General features: G+C 37.4%; 1 protein-coding gene across 4 annotated transcripts in view; it reads left to right on the top strand.

The window, feature by feature from the left end:
* Nucleotides 1-16,823, top strand: part of LOC136846381 (lachesin-like) — a 68,445-nt gene that overhangs the window by 20,939 nt on the left and 30,683 nt on the right. For all 4 annotated transcript variants that reach the window (XM_067117181.1, XM_067117178.1, XM_067117180.1 and 1 more), the window contains 6 exons: nucleotides 1,680-1,774; nucleotides 3,629-3,836; nucleotides 8,200-8,352; nucleotides 11,847-12,165; nucleotides 14,234-14,343; nucleotides 15,274-15,474. In XM_067117181.1, coding sequence (XP_066973282.1) covers nucleotides 1,680-1,774; nucleotides 3,629-3,836; nucleotides 8,200-8,352; nucleotides 11,847-12,165; nucleotides 14,234-14,343; nucleotides 15,274-15,474 — 1,086 coding nt within the window. The remainder of the gene's footprint in view (nucleotides 1-1,679; nucleotides 1,775-3,628; nucleotides 3,837-8,199; nucleotides 8,353-11,846; nucleotides 12,166-14,233; nucleotides 14,344-15,273; nucleotides 15,475-16,823) is intronic.

Here is a 16,823-nt window from a genome sequence, read left to right as displayed (position 1 = left end):
GTGGGATAGCGTCTTTGAGGGATTGGGGTGGGGGGGGGGTTGGGGGAGAAATGAGAAGGACTCTCATTGACTTTAGATTACCGTAAATGACCCCGCTGATGAAAAAATAATAAGTAAAATATGCAAAGGTTTCTTCGGCGCAATTGTGTTTTCTGTACAGCCGATACAGCGTATAATCAATGCCACCGACAATTGATCTATCTTTCAGTGGTCTCGGTATAATGCTGTATGAGCCGAGGGGCCATGAAACTTTAACCACTGCTTGGTGATGGCCTCTCCCATATCGTTGACAGAAGTACAATTATAGCTAACTATAACCTTAAATAAAATAAAAACCACTGAGGCTAGAGGGATGCAATTTGGTATGTTTGTTGATTGGGAGGTGGAAGATCAACATACCAATTAAGGAATAAACAATGTCATCAACGATTTCAGCAACACAAGTAGGGAGCCATTACTGTCATCAGAAATATCAAAAATTAAATCAAGTGGCAATTACTACCAAAAGAGATTTCAGAAATGTAAATGAAAATAGAACAGAACAGAATACAGAGTTTAGGCCAAATGCAAAGTGCTGAGACCTACGAGGTCATTCAGCGCTGAAACAGGAACTGACAATAAAAAGTTTGAAAGGTGTAGCAGGAGGGAAACCTCGCAATTGCACTATGGAACAATTGTTAGGAGAGGGTCAAAAGGAAGAGGGAAGAAAGAGAATTTGAACGGAGGTACAATAAAAGTAATGAAAGGGGTTGCAACTAGGGACCGAAGGGACGCTGCAAAGAACCTTAAGTAATGCCTACAGTGCACCGCATAGGTACACTGACGGCACTAACCCTCTATGGGGAAAATAAACGTCAGTTACACCCATGAGTAGCTCAAAAGCTAAATAGTCAATTACTAGGATAAAAAAATAAGAGACAAACCAATGAGAACTTGAAATTCACATTCCGGCACCACCACAAGGTGACAAGTTCTAGGTTAGTATTCTGGAAAGGCCACTGTATCCAGAAGACGTGACATGATCCCCTTTCCCATGAGGAAGTTTGGTCATAGTAGAAAAGTCTTAGGAGTGTGTTATTGTGAAATAAATTGCTAAAAAGTGCCTAAATTTGTTTAAATTTTTCATCTGAAAAGTTTACAAGTTTAAAATTTCCAGTTTTACTTTAGACACAACAAATCAATGTCTGCCACTTCAGTGGCAAATTGTAGACAGTGCATCTAGGTGACATTATTAATGTTTCCACAGACAAAATTTTGCAGGAAAAACGGCTTTGTTATAAGTTTAATTGATATCATATGATTTTTCAACTGTCTATAAACTTGCAAAGAAGAATTTTTATCCAGTTACTTGTCACAAGTCACTGAACCCTTTGAACTTCCCTTGTTTTGTTTTACTTACACTGTGGAGTACTTTTGTAACAGCCATATGCGACACCACTCTCTAATGTGGTGAAAAAAACACACATCAGTAAAGTCAGAACAGCTTTAGCTACAAAATAGCAAAACGCTGCTAATCAGCCTAAGCTGCTAGTAGCAAAGAAACACTATCCCAAACAACGGTACTTCCACTGTGGTAACTTGGTCATTGTCGTAGGTTGATTAGGGAATAATCTACTCCAAATCTGGTATATTTTGTAGCTATTCTACTAGAATCTTAACTAGTTCTTCTCCTTCTGCAGAATCTCACTATGGCCTGCCGATTCAAACCGTGACAGTCAATGTGGGACAAACAGCAAGACTGACCTGTTTTGTGCAAACACCTGGAGATTACAAGGTCAGTTTTCCAAACTTTCAACCATCTGAACAATCTTACAAGAATTCACATTCATGTTGTTGTGCTACTAGAAATTTTCCGTTCTGTTTATTGTGTCGTTGATAATACCGCATCTAAACGGCCACTTCTTTTTAGTCTATACACTTGTAGATTGGTACCGTTCTTTGCCATTTGAAATCTAGCTCACTAAATTCTTGCCAAGTTTTTGCATTGTGTTGCATGATGCCCGTACAAATTAATATGGAAACCGATTCTTTTATGTGTCCAGAACCTTTGTGAAAGGTAAATATGCATTAGTATTGTGGGTTCTTTGAGGTATTTTTAGATGTACAGTCAAAGTCAAAAGTCCACCAATACTCACTCACATTACGAAACTAGCCCATTGAACATTATAAAAGTAATGGCCAGGGTGCACTGACAAAAGTGAATTTGAACGTACCTGATACCTCAGAAAATATCACCAAGATTATTTTAGATATTCTGAAATTCGGGTTTTCTTAGAACAGACTAACTTTCACAGCACTCTGCATAAATTACTGAAGAGCTGTTTTCAATTTACTACATGCAGGATTTCCCATTTATAGTAAAACAAGGATTTGTATCTTTTTTGTAGCATGGGACTTTCCATTTACTACAGAGTTTTCAATTTACTCTAGAGCAAGGTTTTCTATCTACTGTAGAGTAAGGCTTCCCATGTACTGTAGAACAAGACTTTCCACTTAGAGCAGAGAAAGACTTTCTATTACTGTAGAGCAAAGTTCTCTATTTGCTCTATCTCCTGTAGAGAACAGCTTCCCACTTGAAATAGAGAAAGACTTTCTATCTACTCTAGAGCAGTCTTTTCTGTCTCTTGTAGAGCATGGATTTCCATTTACAATGAGGAAGGTATTCCAGTTTTATATACAGTAGAGTAAGTTTTACTTTATGGTAAAGCAGGACTTTCTATTTGCAGTAATATACAGCTTTTCATTTATGTAGGTCAGGGTTTTCAATTTACTGTGGAATAAGGCATCAGTTGCTGTAGAGAAGGGTTTTCAATATACTGTAGGATAGGGTCTTCTATTTACTGTTGAGCAGTATCTTCTAATTACTGTAGAGAAGGAATTTCAGTACTCTGTAGGGCAAGGTAGTGTTTTCCATTTTCTGTAGAGCAGGTAATTCCCTTTATCATAGAGCAAGGCTCTTCCTCTTCATGCAGTGATGGACTTTTCATTTACTGTAGAGAACACTTTCACTGTACTGTAGAGTAGTTTTTAATTTGCTGTAGAATGGGGATCTCCAGTCCCTTAAGAGCAGGGCTGACCACATTTTGTAAAAAAGGCTTTCACTGTACTGTAGAGTAGTTTTCTATTTGTTGTAGAATGAGGCTTTCCAATTCCTGAAAGAGCAGGCCTGCCCATTTGCTGTGTTTACTAAATAGTAGGGTTTTCTATATATTGGAGAAGGGGCTTCCCATTTACTGTAGAGAAGGTTTTCACTGTACTGTAGAACAGTTTTCCCCATTTTGCTGTAGAGAAGGGCATTCAGTTTACTACAGGGTAGGGTTTCTGTATACTGGAGAGCGGGCTTTCCAGTTCCTAAAGAGTAAGGCTGCCCTTTTGCTGTAGAGAAGGCTTTCACTGTACTGTAGAGTAGTCTTTCTATTTGCTGTAGAATGGTGCTTTCCTGTTCCCAAAGATCAGGGCTTCCCATTTGCTGTAGAGAAGAGCTTTTGCTTTACAACTAAGTAGGGTTTTCTATATACTGGAGAGGGGGTTTTCCATTTCCTGTGGAACAGAGGTTTCCATTTATTATCATTATCTTTATTCTTGTTATTTTTCCTATTCATGCTAACTGCTCTTTCTCCCAAACCAGGTGGCTTGGATGAAAAAAGTGACCAACATTGTCCTGTCGATGGGCGAAGCGGTGATCATCAGGGACCCCCGGATGTCTGTGCAGAGAGAGCAGAGGTCGACCTGGATCCTCACAATCACCAACGTCACTATCAAGGACCATGGATACTACACTTGCAACATAAACACTCTGCCCCCGACGTCCATCCACGGGTTCTTAAACGTCGTAGGTACGGGGGAGCTAAGGGGGTTTAATCGCTTCCCTGGGTTGCTTAGTTTCTGTGGCATTAGACATTCTGGGTTTCACACAGATCCTGTCTTCAAAAGGACTGACCTGGTGTATGTAGTTTTTTGGACATTAGACATTCTGGGTTTCATACGGAGGTCCTATCTTATAAGAACTGACCTGGTTTGTGTAGTTTCTGTAGATCTTAGACATTCTGGGTTTCATACAGAGATCCCGTCCTCATAAGGACTGAATTCATTCAAGTAGCGCTGCTTGCTTAAGAGTTCTTTGTTATGTTAGCTTAAGAGAATGGTTTGATTACGAAAGCCTTGTTTCCAGTCTGTTGCTCAGGTAAGAAAATGAGTGGAGCTGAGAAAGCATGTTGTTATAATAATAATAATAATAATAATAATAATAATAATAATAATAATAATAATAATAAATGTTTCTATGATCTGTAAAACCAGTTGAAGGGCATCAAATGCTTGTACAGAGTAAAACAAAAAAGAACAGAATAAAGCAGCAAATGACAGGATTAGTAAGTAATACTGACATTAAAAAAGATACATCTAAAGCATATGCAATTAACGTTGAAATGCAATAATTGCATGAATAAACTGCAGGGATATTACCCAGAGAGATTATTACTAAATATAAAACTGGAGCCTCGAAGCTGAAATGGGGGATCTATAACCATTACGTTAATATCAATTTGCAATGGGATATCGAGCCCTTATCCCAAGCAACACTGATGAGAGTGCAATACTTACTCGAGGTTTCACTGTTATCGCTTCGTGCAAACTGTAGCTAATCTCGTCTTCATTGTTATTGCGTGAGCGTTTGTTCATCGAAACGGAGATGGTGGAGCCGTTACAAAGGCTAGTCCTATCTGCAACTACTACTACTAACACTAGTTCTTTAGTTGTCTTCTTCATCTTCTTCTGCTCAAAGGAGTTGATGAAATCTGGCGAGATTCCAGAATCTGATCTTTTAAATATTTCTCTGTGTTAACCAGGATTTGGATTTATGGGATGAAAAGATAACCTGAAAGGCGACTTTTCTTCTAACTATGTATTCCTCAGTACCAAATCCTAATAGAATAGAATAGAATATAGAATTGAGGCCAAAGGTCAAGTGCTGGGACTTACGAGGTCATTCAGCGCTGAAGAGCAAATTAAGAGTAAAAGGGTTTGAAAGGTGCAACTGGAGGAAAACCTCGCAATTGCACTACAAAACAATTGTTAAGAGAGGGTGGAAAGTAAGATGGAAGAAAGAGAATGAGAAAGGGGGTACAGTAAAGGAATGAAAGGGATTGCAGCTTTAGGCCGAAGGGACGCTGCCAAGAACCTACAGTGATGCTTACAGTGCACCGCATGTTGTGCACTGACGGCACTACCCACTTATGGCATAACTCCTAATTAGGAAATAAGCTTATGGTTTGTAAACTAACGCACACAAAATATGGGTTGATTGCGTATTTTTGCCCAGAACCTCATTTCGACGGAAAAATTTACACCGTAGTTGAAAGCAGCTTAGGGCTCTCCTGACAGGTGAGTGCATATGCTCACTGGCTCCCTGCTTCTCATCCTAAAAGGCACAGGTTCGAATCCTGTCAGGTTAGGGGGACTTATTATGATATTAACTCCCTTGAAGTGTGAGTCATACCAAGGTAGAGTGTATTTGATACTAATGACTATCTGTGAGTTAATATCTGACTGTACATGTACATATACAGTATATATATACAGAAGTTCAGTATCAAGCGCTTTCACATTTATTAACGTATCATCTGGGCACAAATGAGACACAGATAAAAAGAAGGTTACACAGCAGACATAAAGAACAAGAATGCCAGATGGTCAGTTGTCAAAGGGTAATAAACAGAAAGATAATCCAGGATAATCCGGGATCGAGCTGTCACAAACTGGAACCATTGACCAGACAACAAGAGATGGGGAAGTTTAGGCTTACAAAATCCAAAATTGTTTATAACCTTGAATACCAGATGGTTAATTGCCAAGGGGTAAAAAACAAAAGGTTAATCTACAGCAAATCCGAGATCACGTGGTCAAAAACTGAATTCATATATATACTTAACCATAAGAGATACTGAATCGTACCCATTCACACTGCAGAAACATGTATAAAAAATGAATATTAATTTTGCATATATTTATCAACAACTTTTTTAATTATGAAGGCATCAAGTTTAAACAAACCAAGACTTAAATTTAGAACACTTTCATTATTTGACTTGATAAAACAAGATTCAATTATATTCCTTTTAACTGTGTCATTGCACGGGACTAAAAATCTTGCTGTACTCCAGTTAATAGGATGATCTAAATCTCTCATATGTACTAATAATGCATTCGATATTTGGCCAGTTCTCACAGAATATTGGTGTTGTTTGATTCGTTGTGAAAGTGATTTTCCAGTTTGTCCATAATATATTTTATCGCACTTTTTACAAGGAATTTCATAGATGCAGCCAGAAACATCTTTAGGAGAATTTTTTATTGCTAAACTCTAAACATTAAAATTACTGAAAACAACATTTATGTTGAAAAGCTTTAAAATTCTAGGAATTTGTAAAAGCGTAAATGCTGCTTTTAACATTGTTTTTATTGCCACGAAGTCTTCTTGTGATTCTGTATTAGTTTTCTTGTCACTTTTACCCGAACCCTGATGAGGTGTGGGAATACATGAAAGTGCTCGGTTCAAGCCATTTCTTTTCACTTTTCTCCTGGCTGATGCCCATCAGCCAGAAGAAAGGTGAAAAGAAATTACTTGAACAGAGCTGTCATGTATTTCCACACCTCATCAGGTTCAATTAACAAGTGACAAGAAACAAGAAAAATATATATATATATATATATATATATATATATATATATATATATATATATATATATATATATATATATATATATATATATATATATATATATATATATATATATATATATATATATATATATATATATATATATACATACATATATACATATATATATATATATATATATATATATATATATATACATACATACATACATATACATATACATATTGTTACGTGGGTCATTCGGCTAATGAGGTTAATAGTCAGTTAATTGGACTTATGTTGCCTTGCTTTATCTAAGACCCACGTAATTATGTCAATTAAGGCTAAAACTAGCTCTAAAGGACAGATACTAATTAGATCAGGTTGCCAGCTGAAAAATTAGTTAACAAAGAATAGAGGTTTATTCATAACCACATGAATGAATTCACCAGTCGTACTGAATAAAAACTAGTTTCAACGAAAGTAAAATAAAATTAAATGGATATTTGCCGGAGCTAACAGCAGCTCAGAATATTAGTCCTACTTAGGACAAATACCTCAGTGCTACATAGCCATGAATGCAACAGATTTACTGTATGTGCCTCTTAGACACTTTATAAGTTACTTAACTGCAAGGTCAAGTTGAGGCTTCTTGGTACTGATGATGCAGATTCTTCTCCAAGAAAGAGGATTTTGTTCAGGCCCAAGGTGTACACAGTTCTGGAAAAGACGTATCCAGATTACAATCTTGCACTCCAGAAACTCTCACTCGTCATTACTTAATCACAAGGGGATGATTCTTATGTTAAGAATAATACTTTTATCACCATGGAGGATAAGTTATGTGGCTTCACTAGACAACAATAATTGTACTTAATAGATGAAATCATAAATGGGATATGTTTTACTAAGTTTTCTTAGTCAGTGACTGTTTAAGAGAGGAAAACTGAATAAGGAAAAAATGAGAGTTTCAGTAGAAGAGACAGAGAAGTAGGAGTAATTGCCAAATCAGACTTATCTCTGGGGGAGCAAATGCAATCATCAGTTGCACAAGATTTCTTGGTCCGTTGGAATAACAATTTTCTCCCTCGTGTTAACAAAAGGGGAGAGAGACAAATGGTGCTTGGAGGACAGCACGGACGCTTCTGTGTTCTATGGCAGCTGAGTTGAGAGTGTCTCGTGACCCTGGGGTAGCTTCTCGCTGCTTGCTTCAACTCCTCCTACCAGGGCCTGACCTGAAATGACAACAGACTCGCCAATACACAGTATAGAGAAAAGTGAGTTTTAAGAACAGTATAACTAAGGTCTGGCGTAACAAAACTCTATCCCCTCTATGACTTCTATGAGTTTAAACTTCCCACCCTTGAACAGTTGGCGAATTTAGTTTGAAAACAGCCGCTCCCATTCGCCTTTTCTCACGCGAGAAATCTATATTCTTTTTTAGATTTAACTAGAGAATCAATTCTATTCTACTAGGAGGTGAGAAGAGAGGTCGAACAGCAAATATTTATAATAATATACACAAACATTGCCCTTCCAGAACCGCCAGTGTTGGACGACAAAGACGAGGGGCTGTGGGTGATGGAGGGAATGAAAGCAGTCCTCAGCTGCTCCGCCCACGGAACCCCAACCCCTTCCTACAAGTGGTTCAGAGAAGACTACAGTCGGATCAGGCTTAATTCCTCCACATACGGTGAGGTTATGGTTGGATGTTTATGTCTTTTAATTTTTTTTATATTTACTTATTTTTGTTTCTTTTGGTTTGTGGATAATTCCTGTTTATTTCTTCTCTTATGACTTATTAAAATAATTGACCTTTATATATATATATATATATATATATATATATATATATATATATATATATATATATATATATATATTTATATATATATGTAATTCTAATAGCCACAATGCCCTCTTAACTTCACGAATTCTTTGCGCTTTTTTGGATATGCTTGTAACTACGAAGCCGAAAGATCCAAACGGAAGAAATGGAAGAGACTGTGATGGCCGGTCGCGGGAAACGAACCCTCGTTACCGATATCACAAGGAGGTCGGCATCCAAAAAAGCGCAAAGAATTCGTGAAGTTAAGAGGGCATTGTGGCTATTAGAATTACATATGTGCCTGGTAAAAGTGACCAGTAGATTCTACATATATATATATATATATATATATATATATATATATATATATATATATATATATATATATATACACATGTATATATAATTTTTTTAAACACATTATATATATATATATATATATATATATATATATATATATATATATATATATATATATATATATATATATATATATATATATATAATCTCTTGCCGCTCATACCGGGCCCCATAGATCTGTTGCAAGTTTTGGTAACGTGTAGTTTTTTCAGCCACTAGTGTTATCCATACTCCCACTCATCTTTTGAAATGTCATGATTTTATTCCATATTGTCGTTGTGCAACCAAGGGGAGGAAAGACGAATATTTTTGCAATGAATTAAACTCATAAGGAAAGAGGCTGAGGGCACAACTAGAAATATTTTAAATCCTAAGTTGGATGATTAATTGATTTAGGGGATTACATATTTAGCCAGAAACAACAAACAAACAGGTCTTTCGAAAACGTCAGCCCAGTTACGAAAATTGCATATTAATTCTTCGTACATATTTATTTTTCCGCCGTAGGGGGATAGTGCCGTCAGTGCACCTCATGTGGTGCACTGTAGGCATTATTTAAGTTTCTTTGCAGCGTGCCTTCGGCCCCTAGCTGCAACCCATTTCATTCCTTTTACTGCACCTCCTTTCATATTCTCTTTCTTCTATCGTACTTTCCACCCTCTCCTAACAATTGATTCATATTGCAACTGCAAAAGGTTTTCCTCCTGTTACACCTTTCAAACCTTTTTCCTCTCAATTTCCGTTTCAGCGCTGAATGACCTCATATGTCCTAGTGCTTGCCTTTTGGCCTAAATTCTAAATTCAGTTCAGATCAATTCACTTCAATTCTAAGAGGCTATTTACATATCAAATTAGATGCGAAGAGCTTTTATATTACTTCAGCTTTCCCTCTGCGTCACCTCCTTCAAGAACAGAATAGAAAAGAATATATAATTTACACCAAAGGCCAAACGCTGAGACCTATGAAGCTATTCAGCGTTGAAAGGACAGTTGTGAGTACTAAGGTTTGAAAGGCGTAGCAAGAGGAAAACCTCGCAGTTGCACTATGAAATAATTGTTAGAGAGGGTGGATAGTCAGATGGAAGAAAACAAATATGGACAGAGGTACAGTGAAAGGACTGAAAGAAGTTGCAGCTAGGGGCCGAAGCTGCAAAGACACTCACGTAATGCCTGCAGTGCACGACGTGAGGTGCACTGACAGCACCACCCCACTACGAAGCCCCTCCTATAAGGCTTCTTAATACTATTTACATGTCGAGGGTATAGTCGATACTATAGAAACAGTGCAATTTATACCCTTTCAGAGTATTAAAAGCCATTATTAGTATAGCAAGTTGGCCCACTTTGATTCTTTATGAGGAGAAAGCACAAGAGATATATAGTGCCAATGCCAAAACTTCAGGTTCTTTGCAGTGTCCCTTCCATGGCCCCTCGCTGCAACTCCTTTCACCCCTTTCCCTATACCTCCTTTCATATTCTCATTCTTCCATCTTACTTTCCACCCTCTCCTAATAAATGTTTTGTAGTGCATCTGCAAAGGTTTTCCTCCTGTTACACTTCAAACCTTGCTACTCACAATTTCCCTTTCAGAGCCGAGTGACCGCTGACCTCATAGGTCCCAGGGCTTGGCCTTTTGCCTAAATTCTGTATTCTATTCTGTTCTGTTCTGTTCTTAGATAGCGTTACAGCGGGGACATCATCAATTAGGTTTTGAATTAAACAGTAAAAAAAGAAAACAAAAACGAAACCTAATTATACCCTTAGTTAGGAAAGTTGTAACTTTGATAATGGAAACTGTAGCCCTCAATGCATATACCATTTGCATCACAGACGGAGAATTCGTGTTCATTTCGTCGGCTCTGTGGTCTTGTAGCGATAATTGAATTAAAACTTTTGCAAAGGCCCGTGGAAAGTTTTGACGCAGGCCAATTGCATGGGAGGAATAATTTTTTCCCCTCTTTATTACTAGGAATGTGACCTGGAACGTTTTAGACATCTGTAGTATAATGGTATTGATATTTGTCAAGTTTTGTTGGTAAAATAAAAACAAAGAATTCTTTAAGGGCGGAGGTAGGTACAAGCTAATCAGATCGGAATGATAATGGTCTGTTGCAAATATTTAGGTAACAATCAAATGGACTTCCCAACTTTAGATGATGAAAAATAATACAGCAAATTTAATGTAAACACCTAATTTTTTACTTGGCCCTATGGCACTATATGCACCCAAATACATACACACACACACACACACACACATTACACATATATATATATATATATATATATATATATATATATATATATATGTATATATGTATGTATATATTGTATATATATATATATATATATATATATATATATATATATATATATATATATATATATATATATATATATATAAACAAAGGCAAATGACAAAGGGAAAGTGAAACTATGGAGTGGTTGCTAGGCTTTCAACACATGTTCCTTTACTAGCAGGCTGTGTCGAAAGGCCTACCAACCTCCATTATTTCACTTTCCATCATGGCATTTGCCTTTATTTATACATTCATCAAGTTCCATATCTTCGTGAATCAGTTATACACACACACACACACACACACACACACACATATATATATATATATATATATATATATATATATATATATATATATATATATATATATATATATATATATTGCAGTCATAATTTCCATACATAACTAGGTAATATTGAAGAATTGTTCTGTATGCTGTACGTTATTATGCTATGTATGTCGTCACATGGAGGGGGGAGTGTCGAGAGGGGGCAAAGCCCCACCTTGGCCAAGACAGGCAATGGTGCCCTTGTATAGGTTAGGTCAGGATGCATCCTTGTTGAGTTGAATTATGTCTGTAATCTGCTTTCAAGTAGGCCATGACTAGCATAAACAGCATGCACAACTCCTCTTCACTGTTACCCACAATTGTTGCTAAAAAGCAATATTTACAATTCCTACTTCCCTGTCCCTCAGTTCAAAGCTGGGAGAAAAGAAAGCTTATACTGGAACATGTAAACCACCAGACCGCTGGGGGATACATTTGCATCGCAAGCAATGGCTATCCGCCATCGAAGAGCAAAAGAGTCTTCTTGAACGTGTACTTTGCGCCTAAGGTCAGGGGCCCTGGCAGCCAAATCTGGGCCCATCTTGGGCAGACGGTGAGCCTGACTTGTCTCTACGCGGCTTTCCCAGCTCCCAATGTCATGTGGATCCTGGAGAATCATTTGGGACTGCGACGTCTCACGGAAGAATACTTCACTAATACTATACAGGATGGACATCCACCTTACACGTAAGTTTTCATTACCTTCCTGAGCAGTAGCATTTACTGCACATTGTTGAGTGTTAGTTATATTCGTTTGATACAACATATACATCAATATCTCCAGTTACAGTGAATTAATGGTTATAATGATAAGGAATTTTGAACATTCTAATATCTGATAAAGTAGGAAATGTGAGTTTAAAAAAGGAAGAGTTTGTGTGAATCATTTGTATACTAAAAAACAGTCATGGTATAAGAAAAGTGTGAGGAAAATACTGAATGTGGCATACATGGAACCACAAAAAAACTAGTGATAGAGTTGATAAAGAGGATTGTATAGTATAGAATTACAGAAGATTAAAAGTTTTTATGACAGAAGCAATACAGAAGCAACAGAATATATAGACAGGAGAATGTCTGGTTTGGCATAAAAGTGTGTCTGAGACCAAGTATTTGTTTCCATGGGAGTTTGATGTGTTCGTGTAGGGAGTAATGCTAGAAGTTAGAGAAAGAACAAGAGGTGAAGGTGGAACATTGTGTGAAAGGAAAACAGGCTCTTGAGGTACAGTACTGATTTAGGGCAATGAAGAAAAACTGCTTAAACGAGTGAGCTGCAAAATGTAAGATGAGAAAGTTGCTAGTAAATATGAGGAAGATGGGCCAATGCTAATATGGTAGATAAAGAGTGGAAACAGTAGGTGAGAGAATAGAGGAGTTAAAGCATAGGATCAGCAAAGAAGGCAGCAGAGCATATGCTAAGGGTGCATCCACACTACAGTCATAAACACATGTCAGCATCTTATTGCATATCACATTCAGGTTGAAAACAAGTCAACTCCTGTAAGTGGAGAACATTTCTTTGACCAATGCTGATAATCACATGAAGGACTGGTCAGACTTCCAATAAACTGTTAACTTGTATTCACACTTTTATGATGTGTGTGTGTTAAGTAGTCTACTCCTGACGCACCCTGAGGTTTAAAGAGACTGTACAAGCCCTTGTTAATACTTGATGAAGAGATTACAGAGCAATTTTCCTTTGCAGAATAATGTGTATGTATGTTGAGAACAAATGAAGAAATGGAATGGAATGGAATATGAAATCTTAGGCCAAAAGGCCATTGAGCTGAGACCAATTTGAGGTCATTTGGTGCTGAAAGGGAAATTAAAAGCAAAAAGGTTTGAAAGGTGTAACAGGACAACCTCGCAGTTGCACTATAAAAAGATTGTTAGCAGGTGGTGGAAAGTAAGATGGAAGAACGAGAATATGAACGGAGGTACAGTAAAGGTAGTGAAAGAGGTTGCAGCTAAGGATTGAAGAGACCCTGCAAAGAACAGCAAATAATTTCTACAGTGCACCACATGAGGTGCACTGATGGCAACCCCCCCCCCATAGGGACAAATGAAGAAAAGGCTAAAAGCTGTTGAGATGAATGGTTTATGTATTAACATATTTAGCACAATTAAAATTGATAGGATGAGATAAATGGCGATACAAAGGAGCTTTGATTAACAGGTTATTGTTGGTGAAAAGATGGATTAGATTGTTTTGGGATAATTCGGTCATGTGCAAAAATGGAGGATGATAAGTTATTGAAGAGAGAGAGTGTATAATATTAGATGGGAGTTGGAGACGAAGGCCCGGAAAGTGCTGGTGGGTGAATTGGCAGAATTACTGGACAGGAAGGGTTTTAAGATCTAAGAAGTGAGAGTTTATGATGCTGTGTGTGTTGGGTATTGATGTAATTCTGATGAGCCTTCTGTTTAGGTGGATGGATTGGCTTCTGTTATGAAGTTTTTTTCACACAGGCCTTCTTAGTATCCGAATGTACCAGTCTACTGATTTTCCATATCCGTGATGATAAATTTACCTATCTATGTGTTAAAGTGTAAATGTGGCAAAAACCGTTACAATATTTTTCTCTAGAGCCACCCCTGTTAAGGAAAACGCTTTAATGATGAAATATGTGTACTTGTACATTAAAATTGCCGTCTCTTCATTTTCATATTTACTTTAGGCTTGTTGCTCCCATTTGAATGCATATGACTGGAACCCAGTCCATTAATTTTCCACGTAACGTTCCCTCTTTTCCAGGCATAATATGACTTTGCAGATTAGAAAACTTACTCCGGGGGATTTTGGGCGCTACACTTGCTCGATAAGAAACAAGGAAGGTCAAGGCTCCTACACCACAACTTTAAGAGGTTAGGACTTTCTTTCTCCTTGTATGAAGTTCTGTCTTCTAGGGCTAACGTTCGCTGTCTTGTGGATTTTTAAGCAGTTTTTCCTTCCGATGTTTGTTTGTGACATTACTTTTCTTCCATCCTTTAGTTTGCTTTAATCCAGCGATTAATTGATTTATTTAAAATGTTAAACTGTTGTCCTAATGTCAATGATATCGACGACAAAATCAGGCGACAGAATAAATTAGAAATACACTGACAAAACTTTTTTCTTGAAGTTGAATGCCCCTCTGCTTAGACTCGCAGAAGTACACAGCTCCAATACACACACACACACACACACACACACACACACACACACACATATATATATATATATATATATATATATTATATATATATATATATATATATATATATATATATATATATATATATATATACATAGCATATAATATGTGTGTGTATAATTGTGTGTGTTAATGTACACACACACACACACACACACACACACACACACACACACACACATATATATATATATATATATATATACATATATATATATATATATATATATATATATATACATATATACATGCACTGAATCATCATTTCTATTGTTAGGGTATTTGATTGTGAAGGCAAGCTATGACAAAGTTAACCCACATAGTAAGACACAGCTGTACTTCTAAGGAACTTTTGACTTGATAATAATTTCCAAAACCCTCCGTTAAAGAATGGCATTTGATACCCTAAGAGCGACTCGTGTGTGTGCTTGTGTAGTAGAAGAAATTCTCTTGCACTCAGCTCATACAGTAGTCTGGGAATAACAGCTTAGGCCATTCTGAGTCTTCACAGTGTTGCCTTGGGATCCAGTAGGGATATTACTGAGCACTCCATGGTGTGAGGAAGGGTAATTCAAAGTAAGAAACTTCTTCTCTCCTTCAGAAATCACTACAACCATCGCTCCGCCACCCACGTCGTCGACAATCACGACCATAGGTGCTTACACGACGACACTGATGACCCATCTGTACAACAGCCTAGGAGGAGCGCCGACGTCTTCCAGATCCCACACGACGTACGACGACGACACAGTCAACCTCTCGGCTCCCCTCATCATCAATCTGACTCCTGATGTTTACAGAGGTAGGTCAGGCTCTCTTTTTCCCCTTCCTGTGATATTTTTCTCACTCATTAACTGTAGTAGTGGTTTGTTGACTACACTACACAGCTACTTTTCCTGGCACAGATGAAAGAAAATTTCTTACTGTTACTTTCATCCATTAACTGCTGAATCAAGCATGAGGAATTGAAAGTTAGGCCAAAGGAAATTGACGGTAAGAAGGTTTGAAGGGTGTAACGGGAAAAACCTTTGCAGTTGCACTATGAATCAATTGTCAGGAGAGGGTGAAAAATCAGAAGGAAGAAAGAATATAAACAGAGATACGGAAAAAGGAACGAAAGAGGTTGCAGCTAGGGGTGTCGAAGGGATGTTGCAAAGACCCTTAAGTAATGCCTACGGTGCATCACATGAGGTGCAATGATGGCACTACCCCCTATGGGGAAATCAAGAGTGAGACACTGTGCAGAAAAACACAACTTCATCTGCTTCGTATATCTACCCAGAATGTTCATCAGCAGTACATCGACCCTTTCTTACAGACACACACAGCACTACAGTGTCTTACATGCATTCTAAGGCCCCTCCATTCTAGTATCTCTGACTCCTCATCCACCCAAAACCTTTTCAGACCCCCTCTTCTAACCAATAAACTTTGAAACTGTATAAACTTTACCCAACATTTTGTTTTTTAGTCTCTCCACATGACTGAACAGTAATGAAACAGTTTTGTTTTGATCACTTCCATAAATAGGAATTAGCTTAATAACCACGCAATGTATCACAGATTTTTCCTCCTTGGATACCCATGTTTTCAGATCCTTTGCAGGTATCCTGCATTCAGTACCTTCCATGTTTCCACCATTAATCACTCATCATCATCATTTCATCCAATACTATCAAAAGGGCAAACTGAGAAATTCTGCCTTGCATATTTTTCCTGTGCTTTCACTTTTACAAATCTCCAGCCTACCATCTCGTAGTTCTCATCCAAGTAGGTCTAGGTCTTCTAACTCTTCTGGTGCCCACAGGGACCCCTGACACTCACGTAATTAAAAGTAACAGACATTTATTTCTACTCATCTTCACTGCATATTAAAAAAGCAGGCAGTAATTAACTTAATATGTAAACGTTTTATTACAGTTTATTTTGTCTACATATATTGCTGTGAATTGAACATGATTATTAATGCCTGTTAACAAAACATAAACAGCATTACAAATAGATGACGCATTTGCTTCATTCTCTGAATTTGCGTCTCAGCATTTGCCATGGTTCTGCGGAAGGTATGCCAAGTTGAAAGTACTCGTTGCGTCGAAAGTGCTAGTCTTACTCGTGCAATTTGCGTTGTAAATGGAATTAAGTATTGCAGGA

Source organism: Macrobrachium rosenbergii, chromosome 15 (assembly GCF_040412425.1).
Source record: "Macrobrachium rosenbergii isolate ZJJX-2024 chromosome 15, ASM4041242v1, whole genome shotgun sequence".
Taxonomy (NCBI): Eukaryota; Metazoa; Arthropoda; class Malacostraca; order Decapoda; family Palaemonidae; genus Macrobrachium; species Macrobrachium rosenbergii.
This window is presented reverse-complemented; position numbering and strand designations above follow the sequence as displayed.